The sequence below is a fragment of the Micromys minutus genome (genome assembly GCF_963924665.1).
Source record: "Micromys minutus genome assembly, chromosome: 1".
In the NCBI taxonomy this organism is placed as follows: Eukaryota; Metazoa; Chordata; class Mammalia; order Rodentia; family Muridae; genus Micromys; species Micromys minutus.
The window spans coordinates 168,451,006-168,474,605 of record NC_137969.1 but is presented as its reverse complement, the minus strand read 5'-3'; the positions used below and the strand labels follow the sequence as shown (position 1 = coordinate 168,474,605).

Here is a 23,600-nt window from a genome sequence, read left to right as displayed (position 1 = left end):
CCAATCCTATAACTGAGAGGTGGGGGGCGGGGTGGTGACACCAACTACAAGCTCACAATGTACTTCTGTTGAAATGAGAAGCAACTGGAGAGAAAGAATAAAACTAATTCTAGAGACTGTGGGCTGCAAGAATCATTCATTCTTTTAAAAACCGAGGGAAGCTGCTTGCTCAGGTTCACATCGCAACGGCGGGTAGGGCGGGGAAGGAGCGGTTTTCGTGAAGCTTTCTGCAGAAAATCTCAGGGAAGAGGATCTAAGTCCCAAAGTTGACCTGAGCCAGCCGGTGTTGCGTGGCGATGGTGGTAGACACACAGCCCAGTATCTCAAGCTCTGCAGCGCGAGCAGCAAGCTAGGAAAGCCCAGAGCCCTTGGACTGCGGAAGGATATAAAAGCTGTGTTTACCTCGCGCCTGGCCCAGCCATCCAGGGGCGAGGCCGGCGCCCCCAGTGGGGGCGCTGCAGGAGTGGCGGCGGCAGCCCTGGCCGCCGGCGGGCGCTGGGGAGCCGCGCGCGCACTGGCAGCGGCGCCGCTGATTGATGGGCTCCCGGCTCAATGACAGGGGCCGGGCACTGGGTGGGGCGGGGCCGGAGAAGAGGGCGGGGGCTCAGTGGAAATGTGTCGGTGACATTGAATGGGGAGACCGAGCGCGAGCGAGCGAGCGAGGCGCGCGCGCACACACACGCGCACACACAGCCGGGCTCGCTCCGAGATCCCCGGCCACGTAAGTAACTATTAATACCGCCTCGCCCGGGGATGCGGGCGTGCTGAGCGCCGGGATTGGCCTAGGGCGCCGTGGCCATCCCCTTTAATTTTTAAATACACGGTCCTCTCCTACTTCTGGGTGGCAAGGAAAAAAAAAGAAAGAAAGAAAGAAAAAGAAAGAAAGGAAGAAAGAAAAAAAGAAGACAAGCCGTCGATTTTTATTTTTCCTCCGGAACAAACCCCGCCGTGCAGTTTGGTCGCAAGGCATCAGGAGACAAGAGTGGTTTGCAAATTGTTCCAAGGCTCAAGACCCACTTGTGCAGCGGAAAAAGGAACGCCGCGGGTTAACAGAGCCCGGGGAGCATCTGCTGCCAGTTCCTGCAGGACCCCCGGAAAGCTCCAGCCGCTGATCCCACCAGGTCACCGCCCGCACTTCTTGCTTCATCGGAGGAGGATCTGGGACGTGAGCGGCGACAGCAAGAGCTAGTAGTGCTGACCGCGCGGGCTCAGCTTTGGGCTTTGTCGCGGTACCTGTGCCTGCCCTACTCCGCACTACCTACTCAGCTTTTGCAATCTTTTGTTGCCACTGCTGACCGCCCCAAGTTAAATGCTCTTTTGCTATTTTTCTTTTTTCTTTTCTTCTCTTTTCTTTCTTTCTTTTCTTTTTTTTTTTTTTTTTTTTTTTTTTTTTTTTTTTTTTTTTGAGAGTGAGCTCTGCGATTTTTTTTTTTTTTTTTGGAAAAGCCTCAGACGCCATCTACAGTTAAGACTTAGGTAACTGCCCTCTCTAGCACCCCCTTCCACGCCCCCCACCCTTTCCACCAAAAAAAGGGGGGTGCAGCGCGGATACTGGCTGCCGCGCGGCGTGAGCCGGTAGACCCGTGCTTATTTCCTTTTTCTTTTTGTTTGGTTTCTAACGCGTGGAGGGCGAGCCGGCGCCGCACGCTCCCTGAAGACTGCACAAACTCCACGCAGGGCTCCACCGCCCGGTCTGCGGATCCTCTGCTGGGGATCGCTCCGGAGCCCGGCGCTGCAGCTCCGCACGCTCACTCGTCCAGACCCACGCTGCGAACAGAGACCCACTGAATCCAAAGTGCGGTTCTGCACTGCGCTGGCGGCTTCTGGGTAACAAAAGGACCCGAGCTTTCCGCCGAGCGAGCACCCCCGGGAGCGGGGCTCTCAGCCGGGGACCAACCCTGTGGCGCCCTTCTTGGGGGGGCTAGTTCTTAACTCTTCCTCCACGGAGCCCCAGACGGGTCCCCTCCCTTTTTGATCCTTTTAAGTCGGTGGCATCGAGGCGCCTGCACCCGCGGCTCATCCATTTCTCCAGCAGGTTTTTCTTTCTTTTCTTTTCTTTCTTTCTTTCTTTCTTTCTTTCTTTCTTTCTTTCTTTCTTCTTCTTCTTCTTCTTCTTTTTTTTTTTTTTTTTTTTTTTTTTTTTTTTTTTTTGGTTTGTTGGTTTTGTTGTGTGCGATCCCCACACCCATGAACATACACAGGTCTACCCCTATCACAATAACGAGATATGGGAGATCGCGGAACAAAACCCAGGATTTCGAAGAGCTGTCGTCTATAAGGTCCGCAGAGCCCAGCCAGAGTTTCAGCCCGAACCTTGGCTCTCCGAGCCCGCCCGAGACTCCGAACTTGTCGCATTGCGTTTCCTGCATCGGGAAATACTTACTGTTGGAGCCTCTGGAGGGAGACCACGTTTTCCGCGCTGTGCATCTGCACAGCGGAGAGGAGCTGGTGTGCAAGGTAATCAGCCCAGCTTTGCTTTTGCGTTTTGTCTTTTGTATAAAATTAAAAAAAAAAAAAAATCATCCTGGGTCCTTTGCCAGGGACCGGGACGGTGCGGGAGGTCGCAATGCTCTCAAGTCCAGGGGCGAAAGATTCCTGGGATCATTATGCGTGGCCTCCTTAAACGGGTTTATTTGTGTGTCCACGTTCGACTAGTTGCGAAGTTTTCAGACCGTTTCAGACAATGGGGCGGGCTGCAGCGGGGGCGTTTTGGGGAGATCCGGGGAGGGAGGGTGGGGAATCTGAACCGGGGCACGGACACGCGTGCCCTAGCAGGCTGGTAGAGCTCGGTGCAGGGGGCTGATTCCCTTTGCCAGGGCATTTCTCTCTCTAGGTCGATCCCCCTCCCCTCCCTGCTAGGAGTAGGGAATCCCCGGTTGGTTTTCAGACGCAGCTCCTTCGGTTTCTTTTGTAGCCATTGTTCTTAGCAGCCTGCAGGTGTTAAACCTTTGTTCCAAAGGTGGCTTTTAAAAAGAGACCCAAAAAGTGTCCCCTCTGGCTGAGCCCAAGGCTCTAGCGGGTAAAGGGAGTTTTAAAGCTCTTTCTTCTTCCTGGAGGCTGGAAAGGAAGACTGGGATGGAAATTCGCCCCTTGAGCACCTTAGAGTGAACAAGGAATCCTTTGGGTCTTTTTGTCTAGGTTTCTTCGTGTTTTCAGACTCCCTGACTGCACACCCCCACTGTTGCTCCCCCAACACCCACAAGGCCACCTCTGCCTCTTTAGAGACTGCCCTTTGGAGCCCCCAGTGCTAGTACTAAGAAGGACACTTCAATTTCCTTTCTGTCTTTGACCCTGAACAGTAACTGGTCTATGTCTCCTGTGTCTGTGTGTCTTTGTGTGCGCTCACCAAGTACCACAAGAGGACCTAGGAGGGATAGTAACAAAATATTTGATGACAGTCAGTTTCCTACTGCTGTGGAGAGCAAGAGTTACCAGAATTAGATGTCAAGAATACATTTCTACTTAAATTTAGGCTCTTCTGGTTTTATTTATTTGTTTGTTTGTTTATTTATTCATTGAGGCAGAAGTGGGACCTGCTGTCTTTGAAATGGGCACTTTGAACATCTGTGCCCCAAATACTGTATTACACTGTCCTCAATTAATCACTGGCTGCTTTGTGAAATCACCTTATTTCGTGCTGAGTTGGAGCGCTTCCTTGCAAAAATTGGGTGGGCGAAGGTCTCCACGCAGTTCTGAGATTATTTATTTCCGAATTTAGAGGAAATCAAAGACTCTTTAAATATTGCTGTTTGCATGTACTAAGTGTTGGGAATTTTGCATCTTTCTCCAAGTTACTGTAATCAAGGGCAACTATGCTCAGCTAAAGCATTAAATTTAGTAGGCAACTCAGAGCCTGATTGGAGCCCTGCACACTGCACAATAGAACAGTCATCCTTTGAAATGAATGAATTCTACTGAGCTGTCATTCTTCTATGAAATATGCACCATCATTGGCAGGGAACATCCCCCTCCTTTTGCCCAACTTCAGTACAGCATTTTAATATATTTCTCCCTAAAGGCTAGAGATGATTTTAAGTTAAAAACTGTCTGTGCCCAAATTCTGCAAGAGCATCTTGCTCTTCGTTCTTTGTTTAGAACTAGGGTTGTCTCTGGCCTCTGTTCTTTCTTTCTGATCCTTCAGGACATATTTTAGTCTAGGTTGACCTTACAGTGTCATTTGCAGACTTGCTCCCTGGCCCCAAACTGTACTTAATCTGTTGGTTTAGTTATTTCAAAGATTGAATCAGCTCCCCACCAATTACAGTGCTATTGCCAGTGGGTTTAAGTGCAGTATCATTGTTCTGTTTGACAGAGGTCATCCCTTTACGACTCCACAGCTTCTGTTCTCCTGCCTCCTTCCCTGAGGTGATGTGGATGACTTCTGCAAGCATAACTGTGTGTAAGATGTTGAGTAGAGTTCTATGGGGGGGTGACGCTATGAACTGCACCAATATGCACACTGTGGGTTCTTTAGCTTGCTACAGGACTCAGAAATCTCCACACGGAATCTACCTCCTTCTGATGTCTTATCATGGGGTTATTGTTCCCTAGCTTCATGTTCATGTAATACAAGGTACACAAGGAGATGGATCAGAAAGGCTGTGTTTATTGCGTAGGATTCATTAGAGTATTCTGTAGGACGCCCTTTGTGGTGGGGGAGGAGTGCAGGGAAGAGCTTCCAGGGACATAAGCCTGATTATTGCCTCCACGTGCCTACTTTAGTTAGCCAAAGTATGGAAGAGTCTTTAGGGGGTCTGTAGCTGTTTTCACAAAAATTCTTGTAGCTACTGTGCAGAATGACATAATTACTATCTTGGCAGAATGGGTACTTTTTTCTTTTCAGACACGATGAATGTGGCCTAATCGTAGGGCCTTATCTGAACTGTCACATTATATAACCAAGGCTTCCAATTAAACATTTAAAAGGAGCTGGCATTCAGGCCCAGGGCTTGATTTTTGCACTTGAGAGTGATGGTTTCAATACCAGTCCAAGCCTATAAATGTCTGTTATAGCCACTAATAAAAGTTTGGCTCCTTCCTGTTTAGGAAAATGTAAGCAAGTCTTTTAGTTTTTCATTTTCTGTCCACCATTTTGTGTTCTCCTGAAAAGGGTATGGTCACACTGAGAAGCTGCCATGAATTTTTTTTTTTTTTTTTTTTTTTTTTTTTTGCTGCTTTCATTGAATCTTCTGTTCATTCAGCTTTTCAGCTGTGCTGTGGGAGAACAGGCTAACTGTGCTGAGCAAAAGGTTATTTTATTTTATTTTTTAAAAAGGCAACTGGAAACAGGAAGTGTATTATAAATAATCAGAACGGTAGGCCCTGGCGACAGAACCCACAGCCTGATGCTTCAGAACAAATTATGCTTGTTACATAATGCAGTTTGTTGACATTAGCCACTATGGTGTGTGTGTGTGTGTGTGTGTGTGTGTGTGTGTGTGTGTGTGTGTGTGTTTCATGATGAAATTGCTGAGGCTTCCCCCATTGATTCTGTGGCCTGCAGCCTGTATGCTAAGGTTGACTCAAGCATTTCAGGTTCCTAATTGAGCGGGCCACTGAGGTCACTGCTCTGAGGTCATCATTTGACAGTATCAGGGTGTGATTTGTGGTCTCCGGGGAGGCTGAAGCATTCATTCTTAAATTCGAGGGTGTAGTGGCTACAGCTGTGCCACTTTCTTCAGATACCTCATTATGGCTCATTCACAGCCTTACTGTTGACTTTGCTTCCTCAGCCCCAGTTAGCACCAGCCTCCGTGAGGGGCTTATTGTCCCTGTTTGACTCACAGGTTTTTTTTTTTCCTATGCTCTGTTACTTAACTCTTGGAATTTTATATTGCAGCCTGTGTTCTTTAAATGGGCTACAGAAGGCCCAGGAAGTCCCTCAGAAGGATTCTAGGGTAACATGTGCATCACACCGGGCCTTGTTAGGAAAGAGACAGAGGTTAGATCGTGACCCACAAGAGGATGTGGTGTCTAGGTCAGGGTGTTTATTATACAAAGAGGGAGGTTCTTTGTGCACTTCATCCATCCTATTCAGATGAATGGTGGTCCAGCCGGAGTGATAAGCAGCCCCTAGGCAGGATATTTTCCTCCTCTCCCACCACACTCCAAATACTGATGATGAGGGTGTCAAAGGGACCCAGGGACAAGAGCTCACTGATACACAGAAGATAGCTAGAACGTTTTTGCTAGGCCTGCTTTTAAATAAAACCCCCCTCATTCATCCCAAACCACTTCCAAATAGCTCCTCCTTGCACATTCTCCTCCCGAGCAAGGGAAAGCCCATTCCAACCCTAGGTGCTGGTATATCTGAGTAATGTAGGCTTTGAAGTGAATGAAAAGCTCCCTTCCCATCCTTAAAATCTCTCTGTTGCGTTCATTTCTTAGGTTTGTTCAGAAGGTATTGATGGTGCATTTTTCTTTTTAAGCGACAGTGAGGTGGCATTTCACAGGCTAACTCTGATTCATAGAGAATCATTGCATAATTGATTCATTGAGTTAGATATCTGGAGGGAAGAGGGAAGCCAGCCTGGCTCTCTACAGAGAAGGCCCTGTGGAAATCCTAGAGCTGCCACTGGGGGCAGGAGTTTACATTTATTTTCTGTGCCTCAGTTTGTACATCCGTAAAATGAATATATCACACACAGAGAACTATGGGGGAAAGGCTTGATATTAAAGAATTAACTGTTCATTCATGTACATTTTCCGGGCATTTTTTTTAAAAGTAAAGAGATGTTTGTCTTTTTCCTGGTATCACTTAGTTTTTTTTCTGTATCTATTTTTAAAAATAAATATGTAACTATAGGGAAGAATAGTAATATTTGGGCTTAAGTAATAGTTCAAACAGTAAATAGCTTCATGCAAGCATGAACATCTGAATTTAAAAAGCATCCACATTAAAAAAAATTGTGTGTGAGGCTTGTGAGATCAACTCTGGCAAGATAAGGACAGGACACACATACACACACACACACACACACACTATATCATTTAAGATTCAGAGGTTCAGAGGAGTCAAGACATGTTATTGTTTGTTTGCTTTTGTTTTTTGTTTTTTCCCCTGCACTATACTACACAGCTGGTAGCAGCCAGAACCGGTATGTGGGGGTCTAAGGTTCATATTTTTTATGCCATGCTAAAACATGAGACTGCGAGAATTCAGCATTCTGCACTTGGGTCATCGGAGGCACCTCTGACTGTGGTCTTGTCGATTTAATTCTAGGTGTTTGAGATCAGCTGCTACCAAGAGTCCCTGGCCCCCTGCTTCTGCCTGTCTGCCCATAGTAACATCAACCAAATCACAGAAATCCTCCTGGGAGAGACCAAAGCCTATGTGTTCTTTGAGCGAAGCTATGGGGACATGCATTCCTTTGTCCGAACTTGCAAGAAGCTGAGGGAGGAGGAGGCAGCCCGACTGTTCTACCAGATTGCCTCGGCTGTGGCCCACTGCCATGATGGGGGGCTAGTGCTGCGTGACCTCAAACTGCGGAAATTTATCTTCAAAGACGAAGAGAGGTAAGTGGGGCTCAGCCCATGCAGGTGTAAGCGTGTGAGTGTGTGAGTGTGTGTGTGTGTGTGTGTGTGTGTGTGTGTGTGTGTTTGTAGGTGTCTGCATCTGCATCTGTAGGGAGCTTGTTCTGATGCCTGTTGTCCAGGTTACAGTTAAGGCAAGCAAAACGAAGAGAGAGTATTGTGGTGTCCCAATCCCCTTGGCAAACAAGGAACCATCACTGCTGTCATGAGACATTCAAAGGCAGGGGGAATAGGGCAGTGTGTCACCTGCTGAAAGTGTGTGGTTTGTATGAAGAATTCTGAAGGAAGCTGCAAACCAGTGGGGCAGTTTCAAAGTCAACAAAGACAGTTTGATGAAGGCTTCATGCTGTCAGAACACTGACTCCCTGGAGAACATTGTTTGTAACTCTTTCACTCTCTCAGTAGCTGTTTCCTAGGCATGTGGTAGGTGTGAACCACAGGCTTGCAAGTGAGTATCAGAAGTAGATAGTCCCCAGACCTGTCACACAGCTAGAGGAGTCCTGGGTCCTGTGTGATGTGGGGAATGGGGATTGCCAGTTCTCACTAGATCTTCTCAAACCAAGAAAGGTTTTAACGAGAGAGACGCATGGCAGCCTGGGAAGGGCTTGCTTGCCAGGTCAGGAGCTGCTGGTGCGAGTTCAGGCACCAAGAATGCCTGGTTATCTCAAGAAATATCTGTTTCAGACTCAAGAATCTGGGCTTCATTCATGGATGCCCTGTTAACTTAGAAGGTTCCATTTAGCCAACCTGGCTGAAGTCCATCTTTCCCTTCACCTTAAAACTTCCTTTTAAGAATGTAGGTTCTTAGAGGCACATAGGCAATGTCTTTAGTCCTTATCACTCACTGGTTCCTTGTGCCCTGTTGGGATGATCCACAAGACAAAAGCCCCCGGAATAGTGCCCCAAGAATTGTTTAAGAGATGCCACATGCCTGAGTCCCTCGAGCTTCAAGCCTTGACCTTGGTTATTCTGTACTGGAAAAGAGGGCAGGAAAGTCTCAAGGCTGTCAGCTAGGACCATCTGATGGCAGTCTGGTCCACTTCCTTCAACCCCTCACCCTGCTGACATTTCTTTCGTACTTTCTGTAAATCACACAGACCTTGGGGAGCAGACCTTTCTGCTTTCTATTTCCTTTGACATCCAGCTCAGTGGGCTGTGATATTTTCACACTGTTGTTTACAGAAATTCATTGTCCCCTCCCTCATGAGCTGGAGCTAGTGAATTGTACTTTTTTGTCCCTCTGTCTCTCTCTGTCTCTGTCTGTCTCTCTCTGTCTCTGTCTCTCTCTGTCTTTCTGTCTCTTTCCCCCTCCCCCCTCGTCTCTGTCTCTATTTCTCTTTCTTCATCTATCTGTATACCTATTTTTTCCTCCATGGTTTGAACTAATTGGAGACTTAATGTCTGGCAAGCACTTGGGGCTTAGCAAAGGAAAAGGGCCTGTTGTTACTTAAGCCAAATGTAATAATTTCATGGGTGTTTGTAATCCAGATGTGTATACAGCATGAAGAAAGCTTCTGGGCTTTCTGTGCCTATGAAGGTTGGTTCCTTTGCTTATTTTTATTCATGGGGGTAGGGCTGGTGGACACTAACAGCTCTAGCAGCTAATGTCCTGGTCTTTGATTAGATGGTTTCATTTTTAAAAGCAAAGTGGAAAATCAGGCTCTCCTAAGATAAGAATGTGTGCGATGCGTACTTTTTCCTTCTTCAGCTCAGATACTCCAGCCCTTGGAACTTAGACACAGGGACATGGTCCTTATGCTGTTGTCTTTAATAATTGTTATGACCTTGGGCTGCTGCCATCTCTCAACCTTTTGCTGTCATGGCTTTACCATGAATGCCCTCCACCCATTTTCAGTTTTCACATGCATAGCTGTTTTTCTTTGAGTGTTCTCGTTATGAAGATGAATATAGATTGGCCAAAGACATTCCCTTTACCATCCATTCACCTGGAAAAGTAAAAGGCAGTGTTTACTGACTTGCAAAACAGCCGTAGGTCAGCCTACTTAATTCTTTGTAAAAATGGGAATGGGAAGATTCTCTCTCTCACTGTGTGTGTGTGTGTGTGTGTGTGTGTGTGTGTGTGTGGCCAGTGTGCCTACTGCTGTGGTATTGTCATCATCAATGGCTTGGCTTCCTCTAATTCCCCTTGGCTTTGATTTAGGTTCTAGGTTCCGATCTCCAGTCTCTGTAAATGTTTGTAAGCTGTAACCTCCTCACTCAAGACTGACGCAAGCATAGCTTCCCTGGAAGGTGATTAGCATTCAGTGAGGTGATAGCATGACCTGCATGCAGAGCTGTACTTGAAGACTTTGAGGGAAAAAAAGAAAACAAAACAGTGTCTTTATGCACAAAGAGTCCAGAATCCTTAGTGGGCTCACAAATGATGAAGTCACTCTGTTTAGCAGCCACAATAGTTTCTTCTAGTGTAAAGTTGATTCCACCCAGACTGGGGAGGGGGCGATATTCTTCAGGGAAGAACCCCTCCTCTGTGTTCACCCTGAAGACTCAGTTTGAAGAAACAAATTCTAAGCCTTCATTAAATTTGCCTGAGGCAAACAAAGTTCAATGAACCCTTTGCACCCTCAATCCTGTAGAACCCAGCATGACTTCTCCCAGATCTGATAGAAGGCAGAGCATTTACCCTTATTGCCACAGGAGCTCTCCTGTAACTCTGGCCTTCCTTTCCCTGTGTATTGTGGGACCTACTTGACTGTGGAGCCATAGAGCTAGGAACCCTCTATATTTCCTCTAGGCCTCTGAGTAAGGCCAGAGCTTAGAAGTAAGCCAGAGTGACTGCCTGGGTTCCAGCCCATGCTGTTTCACTTATTAAGAAATTTTACATTGACCACACACCTAACCTGTCCACCCAGATGGCCGCCAGTATAAATAGACTAGGAAGGTGATAACTGTTGGCCTCGGCTTCTTCCACAGCTGCCCCCCCCCCCCTTTTATATCTTTGCACCAATATTCTGCTATGAAAAGTGGTGGAATCTTATCCTGTCAGTGACCTTTGCTGGGTTTTGTCCTGCTAGTTTCTTCTCCTGGGACAAGTCTTCTTGCCACCTCCAGGATCCAGCCCCTAGTCTCAGATCAATGTTTACATCTCTTAGCACAGAAATGTCCCATGTGAACTCAGAAACTCGCCTCTTTACATGCTGCTGCTCTGGTCCAGAGATCTTTATCTCTTGAGGTGCTTGCTTTCGTTTCAGCTGCTGTGAGAAAGCCTATCTTCTTACTAGGTTCTGAGATCTGTAGACACTCTGTGTCTGGGGAGGGGGTCCTGGTGGATTTTGTGTAAGAAGTGCAGCTTGCACCTCTTTGTTGGGGAAAGCTTTCCTCCCTCCCCCACTGCAGAGGTCAAGGCCATCTCTATGAGGTACTGCTGCCTGTGTTGGCTCTTCCTTTAGATCTCCAGGTTGTTCCCACCTCCACTGAGGTTGCTCTGTCTAATAAAGGATTCAGGGCAGGCACCAGAGCCCCAGAGAACAGGCTCAGCTTTTCTTTCACTAATATCTCTATATAGTTTTGCAACTTGTAGGCACTCCATTTTAGGAAAGTCCTCCCTCCCTCTCTCTCCCCTCTTCTTCCTCCTCCTCCTCCTCCTTTTCCCTTCCTTCCTCCCTCCCTCCCTCCCTCCCTCTCTCTCTCTCTCTCTCTCTCTCTCTCTCTCTCTCTCTCTCTCTCTCTCTCTCAGCTTTGATGAGACAATGCTTCCAGGAAATGCTCATATTTAGGGGTAGACCAATTATGTGTTCTTGGGCCTATGCCAACTCTTGAGCAAAGTTGTCTTTCCAATATACTCCTAAAAAAGCTCTCTAGGATGGCTAAGTGTCCGTGTGTGTGTGTGTGTGTGTGTGTGTGCATATATGTATATGTATATATGTGCCTGTGGAGGCCAAAGGTCAGCTTTGGATGCTACTTTTCAGAAGCCAGAAGCTGTCCATCTGGTTTTTTGAGAGAGGCTCTCTCACTGGGACCCCAGGTTCAATAAGTAGGCTAGGATGACTTGGCAGTTATCCCAGGATCTGCCTGTCTCCACTTTCCCAGCACTGGAATTATAAGTGCACCCCAAACTGAGGTTTTTCAGAACCCAGATTCTCAAGCTTGCTCAGCAAACACTTTAAGGACTGAGCCGTCTTCTCTGCCCTTCCTACTCTATTTTCATGGTCTGACCTAAATACCCCTTAGGAAGCTGTCCTCTGCTGCTCTGCCATTGTTCCTGCTGGACTAGTGAGCTTCCTGGAGACAGAAGTGGCATCTCATTCATGGCCTCCAGAACATGGCAGGCATTGCTGTTTGTTGAGTAAATGAGAATCTCCGTTTTTGGGTAGGAACAGCTCAGATTGGATTCTAATGACAGGATGAGAGAGACAAGGATAAATAGGAGTCATTGAAATCTAGGTCGTTGCCTAGAACGGGAGCCCAGAAAACGTATGGATCCCCATGGAGACACCTTTCAAAGAGAGCTATTTTCAAAGTTGCACATTGAGTGAGAAATTAACCCATTGCTGCTGTCTTGGTTTATTGATTTCTGCCTCAGGAAGGCTTATTTAAGACCTTGTTTCAGCAGACTGTAATTCCATTTAGGAAGGGCTTTGTTCATCCCAGTGAGAATTGGCCAGTCTTCCCAGGGCTCTTTCCCTAGACGCAGCCTGACTCCCAGCTATGCGTTGGTAGAATGCACTGCTGTGCTAGATTCAGTCCTTCAGCTGATGGGAGAGTCTGACGCCCTAGCACAGTACAAAGATGGCACAGTGGTGAGAGAGGCTTGATTCTTTCAATTTGTCCTGTGATCTCAGCCTCCTCTTATTTTTCATAAGTCTTGTTTTTATTTTTATTTCTCTCTCTCTCTCTCTCTCTCTCTCTCTCTCTCTCTCTGTGTGTGTGTGTGTGTGTGTGTGTATGTGTGTGTGTATGTGTGTACATCTGTATGTGTTTTTGCCATGCCTTGGGTATCCATCAATGTCAGGAGAGGGTATTGGATACCATGGAAAGAGAGTTACAAGTGGTTGTGAGCTACCCGAGTATGTGTTAGAAACTGAATTGGGTCCTCTGCAAAAATAGTCGGTGATCTTAAATTTTGAACTAACTTTCCTGCACTCTGACCACCCCCCCCCCACACACACACACTTTTCTCAATAGGGTCTGACTGTGTGGTCTATATAGTCTTGGCTTGCCTCAAACGTGCAAGGCTCTTTGTGCCTCTGTCTCCTTAGTACTGAAGTCAGAGGCATGCACTGCCATGACAGCATGATGTCTTCCCTGTAATTAATTAGGGATGGTGTATGTAAAGCCCCAGCACTGAGCCTTTTGCACTGGCTGACCTTAAAGCTACCACTGCCATCCCTGCTTCCAGCTACTGTCTAATGACATTGAATTTTATAAATCTGAAACTTGGAGATTCATTAGTTCATTCAAGGAATGCTTGGTAAACACCAGTTATGTGCTCGACACTTCTAGATGCTGGAGACTATCATGCGAGTGAGGCCGGTGTCTTGTTTTAATAAGATCCACATGGATCAGAATGACTATCCTAACTACTGTGCTTAAATAAACTCACTTCTATTTAGTTTCTATATTTATTTGTGTTTATTTACTGAGCGTGTGTGTATACATGCATGCAAGTGCACATATGTATGCACTCAGGAACATGAATGCTGAGGTCAGAGGACAATTGTTAGGAGTCAGTTCTCTCCTTATACCATACAGGTTCTAGGGATTGAACTCAGTTCATCAGACTTGACAGAAAGCGCCTTTAGCCACCAAACCATCTTACACTGCCCACATTTGAATTAATGGTACTTAAAGCCATTTAGCATAGACTTTGTACATTTACAAGAAGTTGAGGCCCATTATTTTTTAGTCAGGTTTCTGCAAACTTTGAAGCCAGGGAAGGTAGCTATAAACTCTACGCTGTGAAACACGGGGGCAGCTTTAGGTACCATCCTCCAAGTCTTATGTATAAGATCCTGCCTCTTGAACCCAGCTCCCTAGAAAGAATTTTGTGGCACAGTTAGACAGGTGTCCACTTAGTGGAGCCAGCTCCTAATGTCTACCCAAAGCTCAGATCTCCAAAATATTTTGACATTTACAGATGGTACCAGCAATTAACCCAAACCACAGTCAGTCCTGCTGTGGCTGACTTCAGTTTCTTTCACAACACTGTATGATAAGGACTTATCATTTTAAGTATGTTATGAGTGTCAGCTGGTGAATGGATTTATCAATAGTCCCTCATATGAGAAGAAAAAAAAATCCCTATCTGTGTTGAATCAGAGGTAGAAGGAGGTGGATAGAAACATTTTTCAAATGTGATTTTTCTCAACCCTTTTGGGGGTTTCTCTAGCCGATTGAAGGGTCCAGTCTGCTTGGAGTTTCTCTGGGCTCCAGACACAGCTCTTAAGTATTCTTTAAGGATTCTACATAAGAATGCTAGGTTTGGAGGAAGAGGAGCTTAGATCCTGAAATCATATGTCCTTGCAAATATTTATTAAGGACTTATTCTGTCTGCCTGTAGTACTAGATGTTGGTGGGGCAAGCATCAGTATAAGAAAGCCCATAATGGGAAGGATGGTGAGATAGGTAGTTCCCTTTTCAGCAGCAGAAGTGTGGAAGAAAGAGCCACCTTGGGGGTAGGGAGCTGTTGGGGAGGGTGGGACTCATCTAGAGAACCAGTACTGAGAGTGACAGGTGGCTAAGGCCAAGGTTATATTCCCTGATCGTGTCCTAGACCTGAAACCCACTGATGGGTTTTTTCTAGGCCAACTACTGGAACCATGTTTGAATGGTTGGAGTGTACAAGGAAGACAACCAGGGATAGAGATCCTGGAAACTGTTCTCTCCACATCTGAGACATGTCAGTTCTAAAGCCAAGAGCATGACCAGACTTTTTGGTTCCCCGAACTTGTTGGTTTTGTGCTAAGCCTTCTGTAGCGATCCCTGGGTATTGGGCTGCCTGCCAGGTGAAGTGTCTTCCTCTGGCCCAGGGAGTGCCCAAGGCTTAGAGGGGGACTTTCAGGTAGAGACCCAGCCTGAGCGGTACAAAGGCAACACCAAGGGACAGGCTCACAAGCATGCATCCAGGAGACGCTTTCCGGAGATGTGAATCAATCGATTGCTCTGGGGTGGAACAGATCCTTCAGGAGCCACTTCTAAGTGCAGGAAGCAAGTGGTGAATGGGGAATCAGTGTGGCTTTGTGCTCTGGCTCGGGTTTCCCTGTCTGTTTCCATGGTGACAAGAGTCATGAAGCCCTGAGGGCTGCAAGCTGTGGTTTTTGTGGAATCTTCCAAGCAGTAGAATGACACTCCAGGTGGAATGGCTTCCCCTGTGGATCCAGTGGCCTCCGTGAGTGAGTCAGAGGTGTGCCCACAATGCCGGAGGCTCCATTGCAGTCGGTGTGTTACTCAGGTGGCTTCTTCATCCCAGCTGTGTCTTGACAGGTCCCCTACCTTTCTCAGCTGCAAGGGTCTCTCCAATTGCCTTGTGCATCCAATATGTGCAAACAACCAGTTCCGGGTTGTGTGCTGGTACAAGATACCGTAGCTTAGCTCCCTTTGATATCTGTCTTGCACCATGGAGGGTTTTCTTGACTCTGTGCCAGCTGCCATTCCTACTCACTCATGAGCTTTTCCAGACAGGACAATCACCGATGCTGGCCCTGGAGCAGAAATGTCTTGCCGTTGATTACTGGAAAAATCTGTACATACATGAAAGGAGATTAAGTAAAGGATTATGTAGTGTGATGTAGCAGGCTGGCCAGGTCTGGTAGGGCTGCAGAGTCTGAGCTATGCTCCCTGCAGTGCTGGGTGGTTCTTTCCCGGGCACCTTCTGTGACTCACTGTAGTGGGACCTGAATACTGTGGGACACTTTCAGGAACAGAGTGAGACCAGTCTGGCTGCAGCCAATCCTTCCTTCTTGGCTCTTCATCTGCCTGGACCCTGAGGCTGACAACCTTCTCTGACCTCTTCTGCATCTCTGAACAAGCTCCTGCAACCGGATTTCCTGTCCCTGTCAGGCCTACTTTGCTGAACTCCTGGCTGAACCCCACCCCGTTCCACCCTGTCCTCTCCTCTTCCTGCCAGGAGCTCAGGGTGAGGCTTAAGGGTTTAAAAGCAAAACATGGTTTGCTGTTGGGGGCTGGGTTCTCTCTCTCTCTTTCTCTCTCTCTCTCTCTCTCTCTCTCTCTCTCTCTCTCTCTCTTCCTTTCATTCTTTTAGATGTTAGTGGTAGGGCATTGTATTAGAGAATAAAGAAAATTTTTTTGAGTACCATCTTTGCTTTTACTTGCCAAGTTGCAACTTTCCTCGGCTTTTGGTACCTTAGCCCCTTTCATCTAGTAAGTATGTGGGTCATTCCATTTCTTCATCTCTATCTACACCATGAACTATATACGGTACATAGTTAACTCAGTGGCATAGGTTTGTATGTTAATAAATCAGGTACTTAATAAATCTGGAACTGAAAGAGCCATGGCTTAACACTATGTCTTTGCAAACTTCTTCGGCACCTCTATTTTTTGATTATGGTACTAGGTGTACTTGCAGGGGACAGTGACATTAGAATCTTCACAACATACATTCAGAGTTGGCTTTTTTCAGTTAGCTTGGGTGTGTGTGTAGCTTAGAGTATTTAATTCTCTGTGCCTCTGTTTGCCTTACTTGACAGGAAGCATGCACAGCCTAATCCTCATCTTTCATTTTTGTTATGAGACACAAAAAGGTAGACACTGTTCAGCCCCAGTGTCTGACTATTCTAGTCTGCAGTGTACAGGTACTGCTGCTTTGCAAATCCTTGCATTGTGATTGTGAGGGTGTCCTGGAGCTTGCAAGCATTGCAGACTGACAGCTGCAGAATAATTAGAAATATAGAAGCTAGAAAAACCCCTTTCATATTAGTTATTTGATCATGTTTCACGGGAGCGTTGGGTTACATTGCCAACTAGATTTGGTAGTTAGAAGATCTTTGGGTGCTTGTGCTGGGGATGGGTGAAGGGACCTGGTATTTGGGGGGGGGGGCTGGGAGAAGAATCGAATCCTGCTAGTCCTGGCTTCTCTACTTGGCCCTGGGCTATGATAATACAGGCCTGGCACTGGGCTGCTTATCACTGAGTACACAGGCTGCCCTCTTGTGAGCCTTGTTTATCTGTGAGGTCTAAAGCAAGGTAGCTTGTGACCTCATCATGCTAGAGACAGACAGAAGTGTGCCCGGGGAGATCTAGCTTCCTTGGTCTAATGTAGCCTGTCCTAGGCTTCTGCCTCTCTTGCAATTTATAGTTATTGAGTTCCCATTGTACTTGTCTTCTCCCCCTGCTCACCATGTCCTGTTCATAAATATGTCTTCCTCTTAAATTATCCCTAACTCCTCCACCCTAATAATGGGCATCCTGAGTATCTCAGAGGCAGGGCTGAGCATACACTAAGCAAGGGTCCCCATAGAGAGTGTGGCCACAGCATCTCCTCTGCTTCCACCTGCCCAGGCTTGCATTTACACTTGCTCCTCTGCCTGAAACTCTCAGCACTGAGCTCCAGGGTTGAGAGCCCGAGTCTCCGTGTAACACTTGGATCTGTATAGTTTTCCACCACGTAGTTTGCCACACTGGGATCTCTGGGATATCCCGTCTTGAGTTACTTTATTTAATCCTTTAGCGAAACAGAGGGGATGGTTGTGGCCTTAACCTGTCAAGGACATATCTCTAGTGCCTAGTTTGGGAGCTCAATCACAGTGAATGCTCCTGAACATCTTTTAAATGCCTGAATGATTAGTGGGCTATTTGAATCACCAGGTCCACAGATGCTCTTGTTGGATTTTTATGGAAATCAACTCCTTTGCCAGGGAAATTCGTCATTCCCCAGACTGTGTAGGAGACTTCAGAAGAAACCTGTTCATTCATGTCCACTCGGATCTCTGTCTGCAAAGGTCCCTTCCCTGTGCTCAGTCCTGGGAAAAGAAGCAGAGACAGCTCCATTCTTGAGAGGAGATAGGAGGTCAGGCTTAGAGGCCCTGGGTAGCTCCTGTGGTTGCACAACAGGACCTCAGGCGCTGGGGCAGGAGCCCAAGTCTCCTGTCTCACTTCCTTCTGTCCCAGCACATGGAGAACATCCCGGAAGATCAGTGTTTAAAGATAGAATCCAGAACACTTGCCTCTACCCTTGTTAGGAGTGATATAAACAAGCCAAGGATGTCCCGGGGAAGAGCAAGGTCAGGGAGAGCCTCTGGGGCTGCATGGAAGGAAGTAGAAGTCGGCTGTGCCCCTCTGGATGGAGCCTTCTGAGTGTCAGAGGCTGAACTGGCTCCGTGGGAAGAGTGAGCACCCAGCTACCATATGACTGAATAGGCCTCTGGGGCTAGGACTCTGGGTACACACACACACACACACACACACACACACACACACACACACACACACACACAAATATAAAGAAAACAGATACATAGACTTATGGCTTGCATTAGGGATGTATATGATCTTTGACATTCACACTTAGTGATTTTTAAAGGATGAACTTGAACTTGAAGCTGACTTCGCTATGTACTTTGCTATCTGGGTTGCTCTGATTCCTAAGAGAGCTCCCTGGCTTCAGCACACACTGAGCCGGAGAGAGCCAGCTGCTCCCCACTGCATCCTCTAACCTTGCCTAATGCAACCCTAAAATAGTGGTTCTCGACCTTCTTAATGCTATAACCCCTCTTCGTGTTGTGGTGATGCCCACAATCATAAATTTATTTTTACCACTACTTCATAACTGTAACTGTGCTACTGTTATGAATTGTAATGTAAATATTTGGAGGGTAAAGGTTTGCCAATGGGGATGTGACACACAGGTTGAGAATGGCTGCCAAAGGGGAGGAGGCTGTAGTTCTCTGTAGATTGGCCAGGGGCAGCCCAGACGCAGCATCGGACAAGTGGTTTTAGTAACTTTATTCTCTTCCATTAAGCATCTGCATAGTTTCTGAGTTTTTGTCTTGAAGTGGGGGATAGAGAGGGGAACTTTACTTGGGGGAGTGTTAATGGACAAGAGGGCAGTCCTGGCCACAGTCTAAAGTTCTAATCATGTGGTCATACACAGGTCTCCAAGATGAGGGGTCAGGGAACTTTGAATGTGGGGGTAGGAGTAAAAAAAAATCAGAATGTACTGTGATAATGTGCAAGAGATAAACAGGGACCAGACTACAAGTGTAAAGATTTAGTTTAACATAAAGTGTACTGAGGTGAGAGGCTGTCTCCTGAGAAGGAGGAGAGAGGAATTCATTCCCTGAGATCCTGTCCATCTCCCCTTCCCCCATCACATGCCTGCTTTATGGACCTGTCGTGATTTCTACATAATTCTAGTTAGATAAAACAGGGGCTACTGTTTCTTTACAGCAGAGCTGTCTGTATCATTTACATAAGCCACTTGGTGCCAGCAGTGGACCCAGGCATGTAAGCCATGACAGCAACAGATAGCAGGGCTTTCCCTCTGATTTCAGAGTGACTGTGTTATGCTTCTACAAGCTCCTGGAGGTAAGGAAGCCAGGACTCATTCAAAATGACCACCCAGTGATTTATGTGTTCTGAATACTGGTCCATGTAGATAGTTGTGAGCAACATCGCAAAGGCTGAGAGGAGCTGTAGGGAAGCTTTGGGCAGTACACACAGGCAAAGCCCACTTCATGGTACTCCTTTAGGCAGAGGCCTACTCATAGTGAACTGTACATAAGCAGAAGGTCGTTCTAAACAGGGGACATTATCGGCAGAGCTTCCCAGAGGGACTGAGCAAGACATTGCCTTTGAAGCAATCAGAAGAGTGCAACACAGACAGATTATGCTTGGAAGGTAGGGACACAGACCTGGCATCAATCATCAGACAGGACAAGGACACTGGCCTCCATGTGAATGACCCAGGACAGGAGTTTGTAATGAGAATCTGAACCTGATAAACCCCAATTTGAGCCCTCTGTCTCCAAGATTTGAACTTTATCTCCTGAACTGGTAGCCATTCACACATAGGTAGGTAGGGATTACATCCAGAATTACAGTGCATAGCAGTAGCAACTGTCCTGCTGCCAAGTCAAGGAAGCTAGAGGTGGAAGGAGCTGTTGAGAGGACCTTTGTGTCTGTGACTCAGGATCTTTTCCCTCCCTCTGGGTTCATAGTCTCTTCTCTGGGCATTTTGGAACATCTGGTGAGGCTGGTGGGTGGGTCACTGCCACCTGCCACCTTCTATTAAGAGAAATAAGCTGGAGAAAGAAAGATTTGATTTTAATCAGTTCAATTCCAGATTAACACAGCTAGAGCCTTCCTAGATTTGTTGACCATTAGTTACAGGAGCATTTAGAAACAGGCATGGGGTAGAATTGTAGAAGATGGCTCAGCGAATGGCAAAGGAAATCACATGTTGACCTAGAACTCCTGATCTTTTCCTCTGCCTTCCAAGTGCTATGATTTCAGGCGTGTACTGTCATGCCTGGTGGCAGTTTGTTTTGCACTAAGAGGATTGATCTAAGAAGTCATCTTATTTTCCAGATTCTTTGTTTTCACTGTGTATATCTTTATTTCACATCCAAGGATGATGCCATGGGTTGTGTCATGTTAATGGAGTAAGCTGGATGTTAAGGCTGCAGAATTTCACAAGCACTTCTCCATCTCTTCCAGCACATCTAGGCTTTGCATATTTGTATAGATAAGTTGCTGAGTCTTTGAAAAGCCATTGAATTGTGTATGTGGAGGGATAAGTAGTTTGAGAAGAATTGGGGTCACACTGCTATTGTCACACTCATCTACTCAGGCAGACAGTCACATGTGACTCATGCACCTGTAGTTAGTGATAGGTGCCAGGTGAAGGACCCCAGGCTTTGGGAGTGAGACAGACAAATCAGGTCAGGTGAATATCTGGAAATGAAGATAGAGTTGATATTTGGATGCCAGGCTTAGATGAGTAGGTTGTGGAGATCACTTGAACCTACATTCTCCCTGCCTCTGTCTGTGTCCTAAAGAAAAGTGGTGGGCACAGTTAAAGAACCAGAAGGCAAAGTAAGAAATTCTTGTCCACTTCCCAGATAAAAGGCTTCAAGAAAATTACTCAAATCCCCAGATTCAGTATTCTACATTATGAGTGACATCCAACTTCTTACATGGATGGATGGATGATAGATGGATGGATGGATGGATGGATGGATGGATGGATGGATGGATGGATGGATAGATCAATAGATGGATGGATGAACAAACATCAGCAACCATGATATACTGATGGGATAGATGTGTTTCTCTCATCCTTAGGAGCTTCTGTCTTTGTCTCTTTCTTATAGGACTCGTGTCAAGCTGGAGAGTTTGGAAGATGCGTACATTCTCCGGGGTGATGATGACTCTCTCTCTGACAAGCATGGCTGCCCAGCGTATGTCAGCCCAGAGATCTTGAACACCAGCGGCAGTTATTCGGGCAAGGCAGCAGACGTGTGGAGCCTGGGGGTAATGCTGTACACCATGTTGGTGGGGCGTTACCCTTTCCATGACATTGAGCCTAGTTCCCTCTTCAGTAAGATCCGCAGGGGCCAATTCAACATTCCAGAAACTCTGTCTCCCAAGGCCAAGTGCCTCATCCGAAGCATCCTGCGACGGGAGCCCTCAGAGCGGCTGACCTCGCAGGAAATTCTGGACCATCCTTGGTTTTCTACAGATTTTAGTGTCTCGAATTCAGGATTTGGTGCTAAAGAGGCGTGTGACCAGCTGGTGCCAGATGTCAACATGGAGGAGAACTTGGACCCTTTCTTTAACTGAACTCAAGGCCCAGGGACACATAGCAGGTACCAGGAGCAAAAGAGAGCCCCAGAAAGGAGTTCTGGGACACAGGTGGCCTGGCTGAGAAGCAAGATGGACACTCATATTTACATATTTCTTGGTTCAGAGAAGGAATATGTTCTAGGAGCTGATGGAACACATAGCATGGGGACAAGACAAGTGGGATGGGGGTTGAGTTCAGAAGGACAGGAGCCCCTCCCCTAATCTTCTCTTCCCAAGGGTAACCTGAGAGTCCCCTTTATTAGTAGGGCTATCTGGTCTACCCCACTTTTCATTTTGTTCAGAAATAGTTGCAGATCTCGATAGAATTGAAACTCTCTGCCTCAAACACATACCTTGGCATTGCACTGTTAGCATTTAACGTCTTGTTATGATTCAGGGAAGGGACAATTGATTGAGGATTTATTTTTGAACAGGCCAACCACCTATGTAATAATTAAAAGGATTCACATAAAAAATAATAATAATTCGGTGCACACAGACTGACCTGAAACCTGGGTGCTAAACTAAAAGAAAACGAAAGTTCCAGTTGTCGTCTCTCATTTGCACTTTCCCATTCATTTCTTCTAAATAAACAATTTCCTGTTCTGGTTAGGAAGTGACATATTAAAGCTTCACTCCCTGAAGAGGGAGGAGGGATCTGTTCCTTCACAGACATTTCTGTTTTGTTTCAGCTGATTTTTGTAGTAGGAAATTATGTGAAGTCAAACTTCCAGATGTATTATCACAGTCCAGGGGAAGAAGAAAAGAGAAAAATCCAACTCCTTTCTGGTTTTTGTCCTTTTGAAGGAAGAGGGTTCATATCAGTAGACATTGCTCTCTGCTCCAAATACAGTGAGGGGGTCCCAGAGGGCAGGCGCCTTCTGGAGTCAGATCATTTTGATGATGCTGATCTCAACGTTTTGTTTTTGCTTTATGGGAAACTAGTAAAATGAGACAGGTTGTCCCATGTGTATAACATACAGGGCAGCTATCCTTTTCTTTGCTAAGAATGATCCTTTGGGCCTGGAAGGGCCCTCTGGTTTGAACAGAAAGAGTAAATGGGCAATAAGCCAAAAGCCAGGATGATATACATACAAACAGCTCTCTGTCCCAATACGCACCTTGTATTTATTAAGGAAAATGTCACATTGTGATGTATTAAGCCAGTACTTCAATTACGGGTCAACGGGATGACATGTTACATGCTGTAGTTTAACATTTATAATTTTGTTCCCCTGTTTTGAGTATTTCTGTCCCTTGAATAACCTTTCATTTGGCTTTCAATAGATAGCCTTATTTGATTTCGAGTGGCAAAATGTTTTTCTTTTGTACTCTGGCTTTTCTATTGCTGTATGATACTGAACTCTTTTGGCATAAATATTTGTGTTCCCAGTACCTCAGTCGTTTGGGTTTTACTGCCTGCATATGTTTTGTGAAATGGTCCTGTTTTTGGGTAGGTAACACGTGGACTCTAGTATGTAAATGTTACTTGAATCTGTGCTTCACTCTAGTATGTGGCATGTGTGTGCAGACTCTTGGATGCTTCACGCCTACTCCACTGGAGCCCCTGTCCCCAGGAGGGCAGCTTCCCCACTGATAATCAGGAGATAAAGCTGCCATGGATTTACCCTTGATTCTATTTTGATAATGGAAGATACAGAGAGAGGGTTTTTACATTCAGAAGATGGTGCTGTGGCAAGAAGGACCTTTTATCTTCCCCCTCCCCTGTTTTTAAAGTGCTGGGTGGGAGGAAAGATTGGTAACATGCATGATGGGGACTAACGGCCTCTGGTGCTTTGTCCTGTATTTGGTTTAATGTTTTGTCCTAATCTCTTCAATCAATAAAATTGTGCGTATTTAACTAAACGTCTGGGATCTAGAAAAATTTTTTTTGCCAGTATGTTTGTGGCTATCACATGCCAAACAAGAAATCAACCATTTGTCTATGCATGCACTCTTTCCAGTCTAACAAGCATTCAACAGAGCCAGCTTACCTCTCCAAACTGGGACACATTCTGGTCAATGTAAATGTGGCAGCTCACAATTACCCACCATATCACTCCTAAAACGGATAAATCATGTTCCAATTACAGTTTAGTTGTTTCCTCAGACAGGCAAGTAAATGTCTTGTCAAAGATGAAGCAACCCACAGGTGGTAGAAGCATGAGTGCTGGTCCATACATCTGGTCCATACATCTATTTAATCTCTAGCCTTTTGACTGCCTGTGATGTCAGAGCCCAGAGGTTCTCAGAGGGTACAACAGTCATGCCAGAATTATCTGTGTTACTCTACAGCTTAGTACCAT

The 23,600-nt window shown here is 46.2% G+C and overlaps 1 protein-coding gene across 2 annotated transcripts; it reads left to right on the top strand.

Annotated features, from left to right (window-relative positions):
- Positions 1 to 1,587: 1,587 nt before the first annotated feature.
- Positions 1,588 to 23,140, top strand: TRIB2 (tribbles pseudokinase 2; the record flags this gene model as incomplete). 2 transcript variants are annotated; one of them, XM_080936663.1, is made up of 4 exons in its annotated part: positions 1,588 to 1,827; positions 2,202 to 2,457; positions 7,223 to 7,515; positions 20,823 to 23,140. In XM_080936663.1, 2 exons carry the CDS (start codon positions 7,361 to 7,363, stop codon positions 21,289 to 21,291), a joined length of 624 nt encoding a protein of 207 aa, XP_080792789.1. In that variant the 3' UTR covers positions 21,292 to 23,140. The 2 variants fall into 2 exon arrangements, with proteins under 2 accessions (XP_080792789.1, XP_080792788.1); XM_080936662.1 differs by lacking the exon at positions 1,588 to 1,827 and having other exon boundaries at positions 2,188 to 2,457.
- Positions 23,141 to 23,600: the final 460 nt, after the last annotated feature.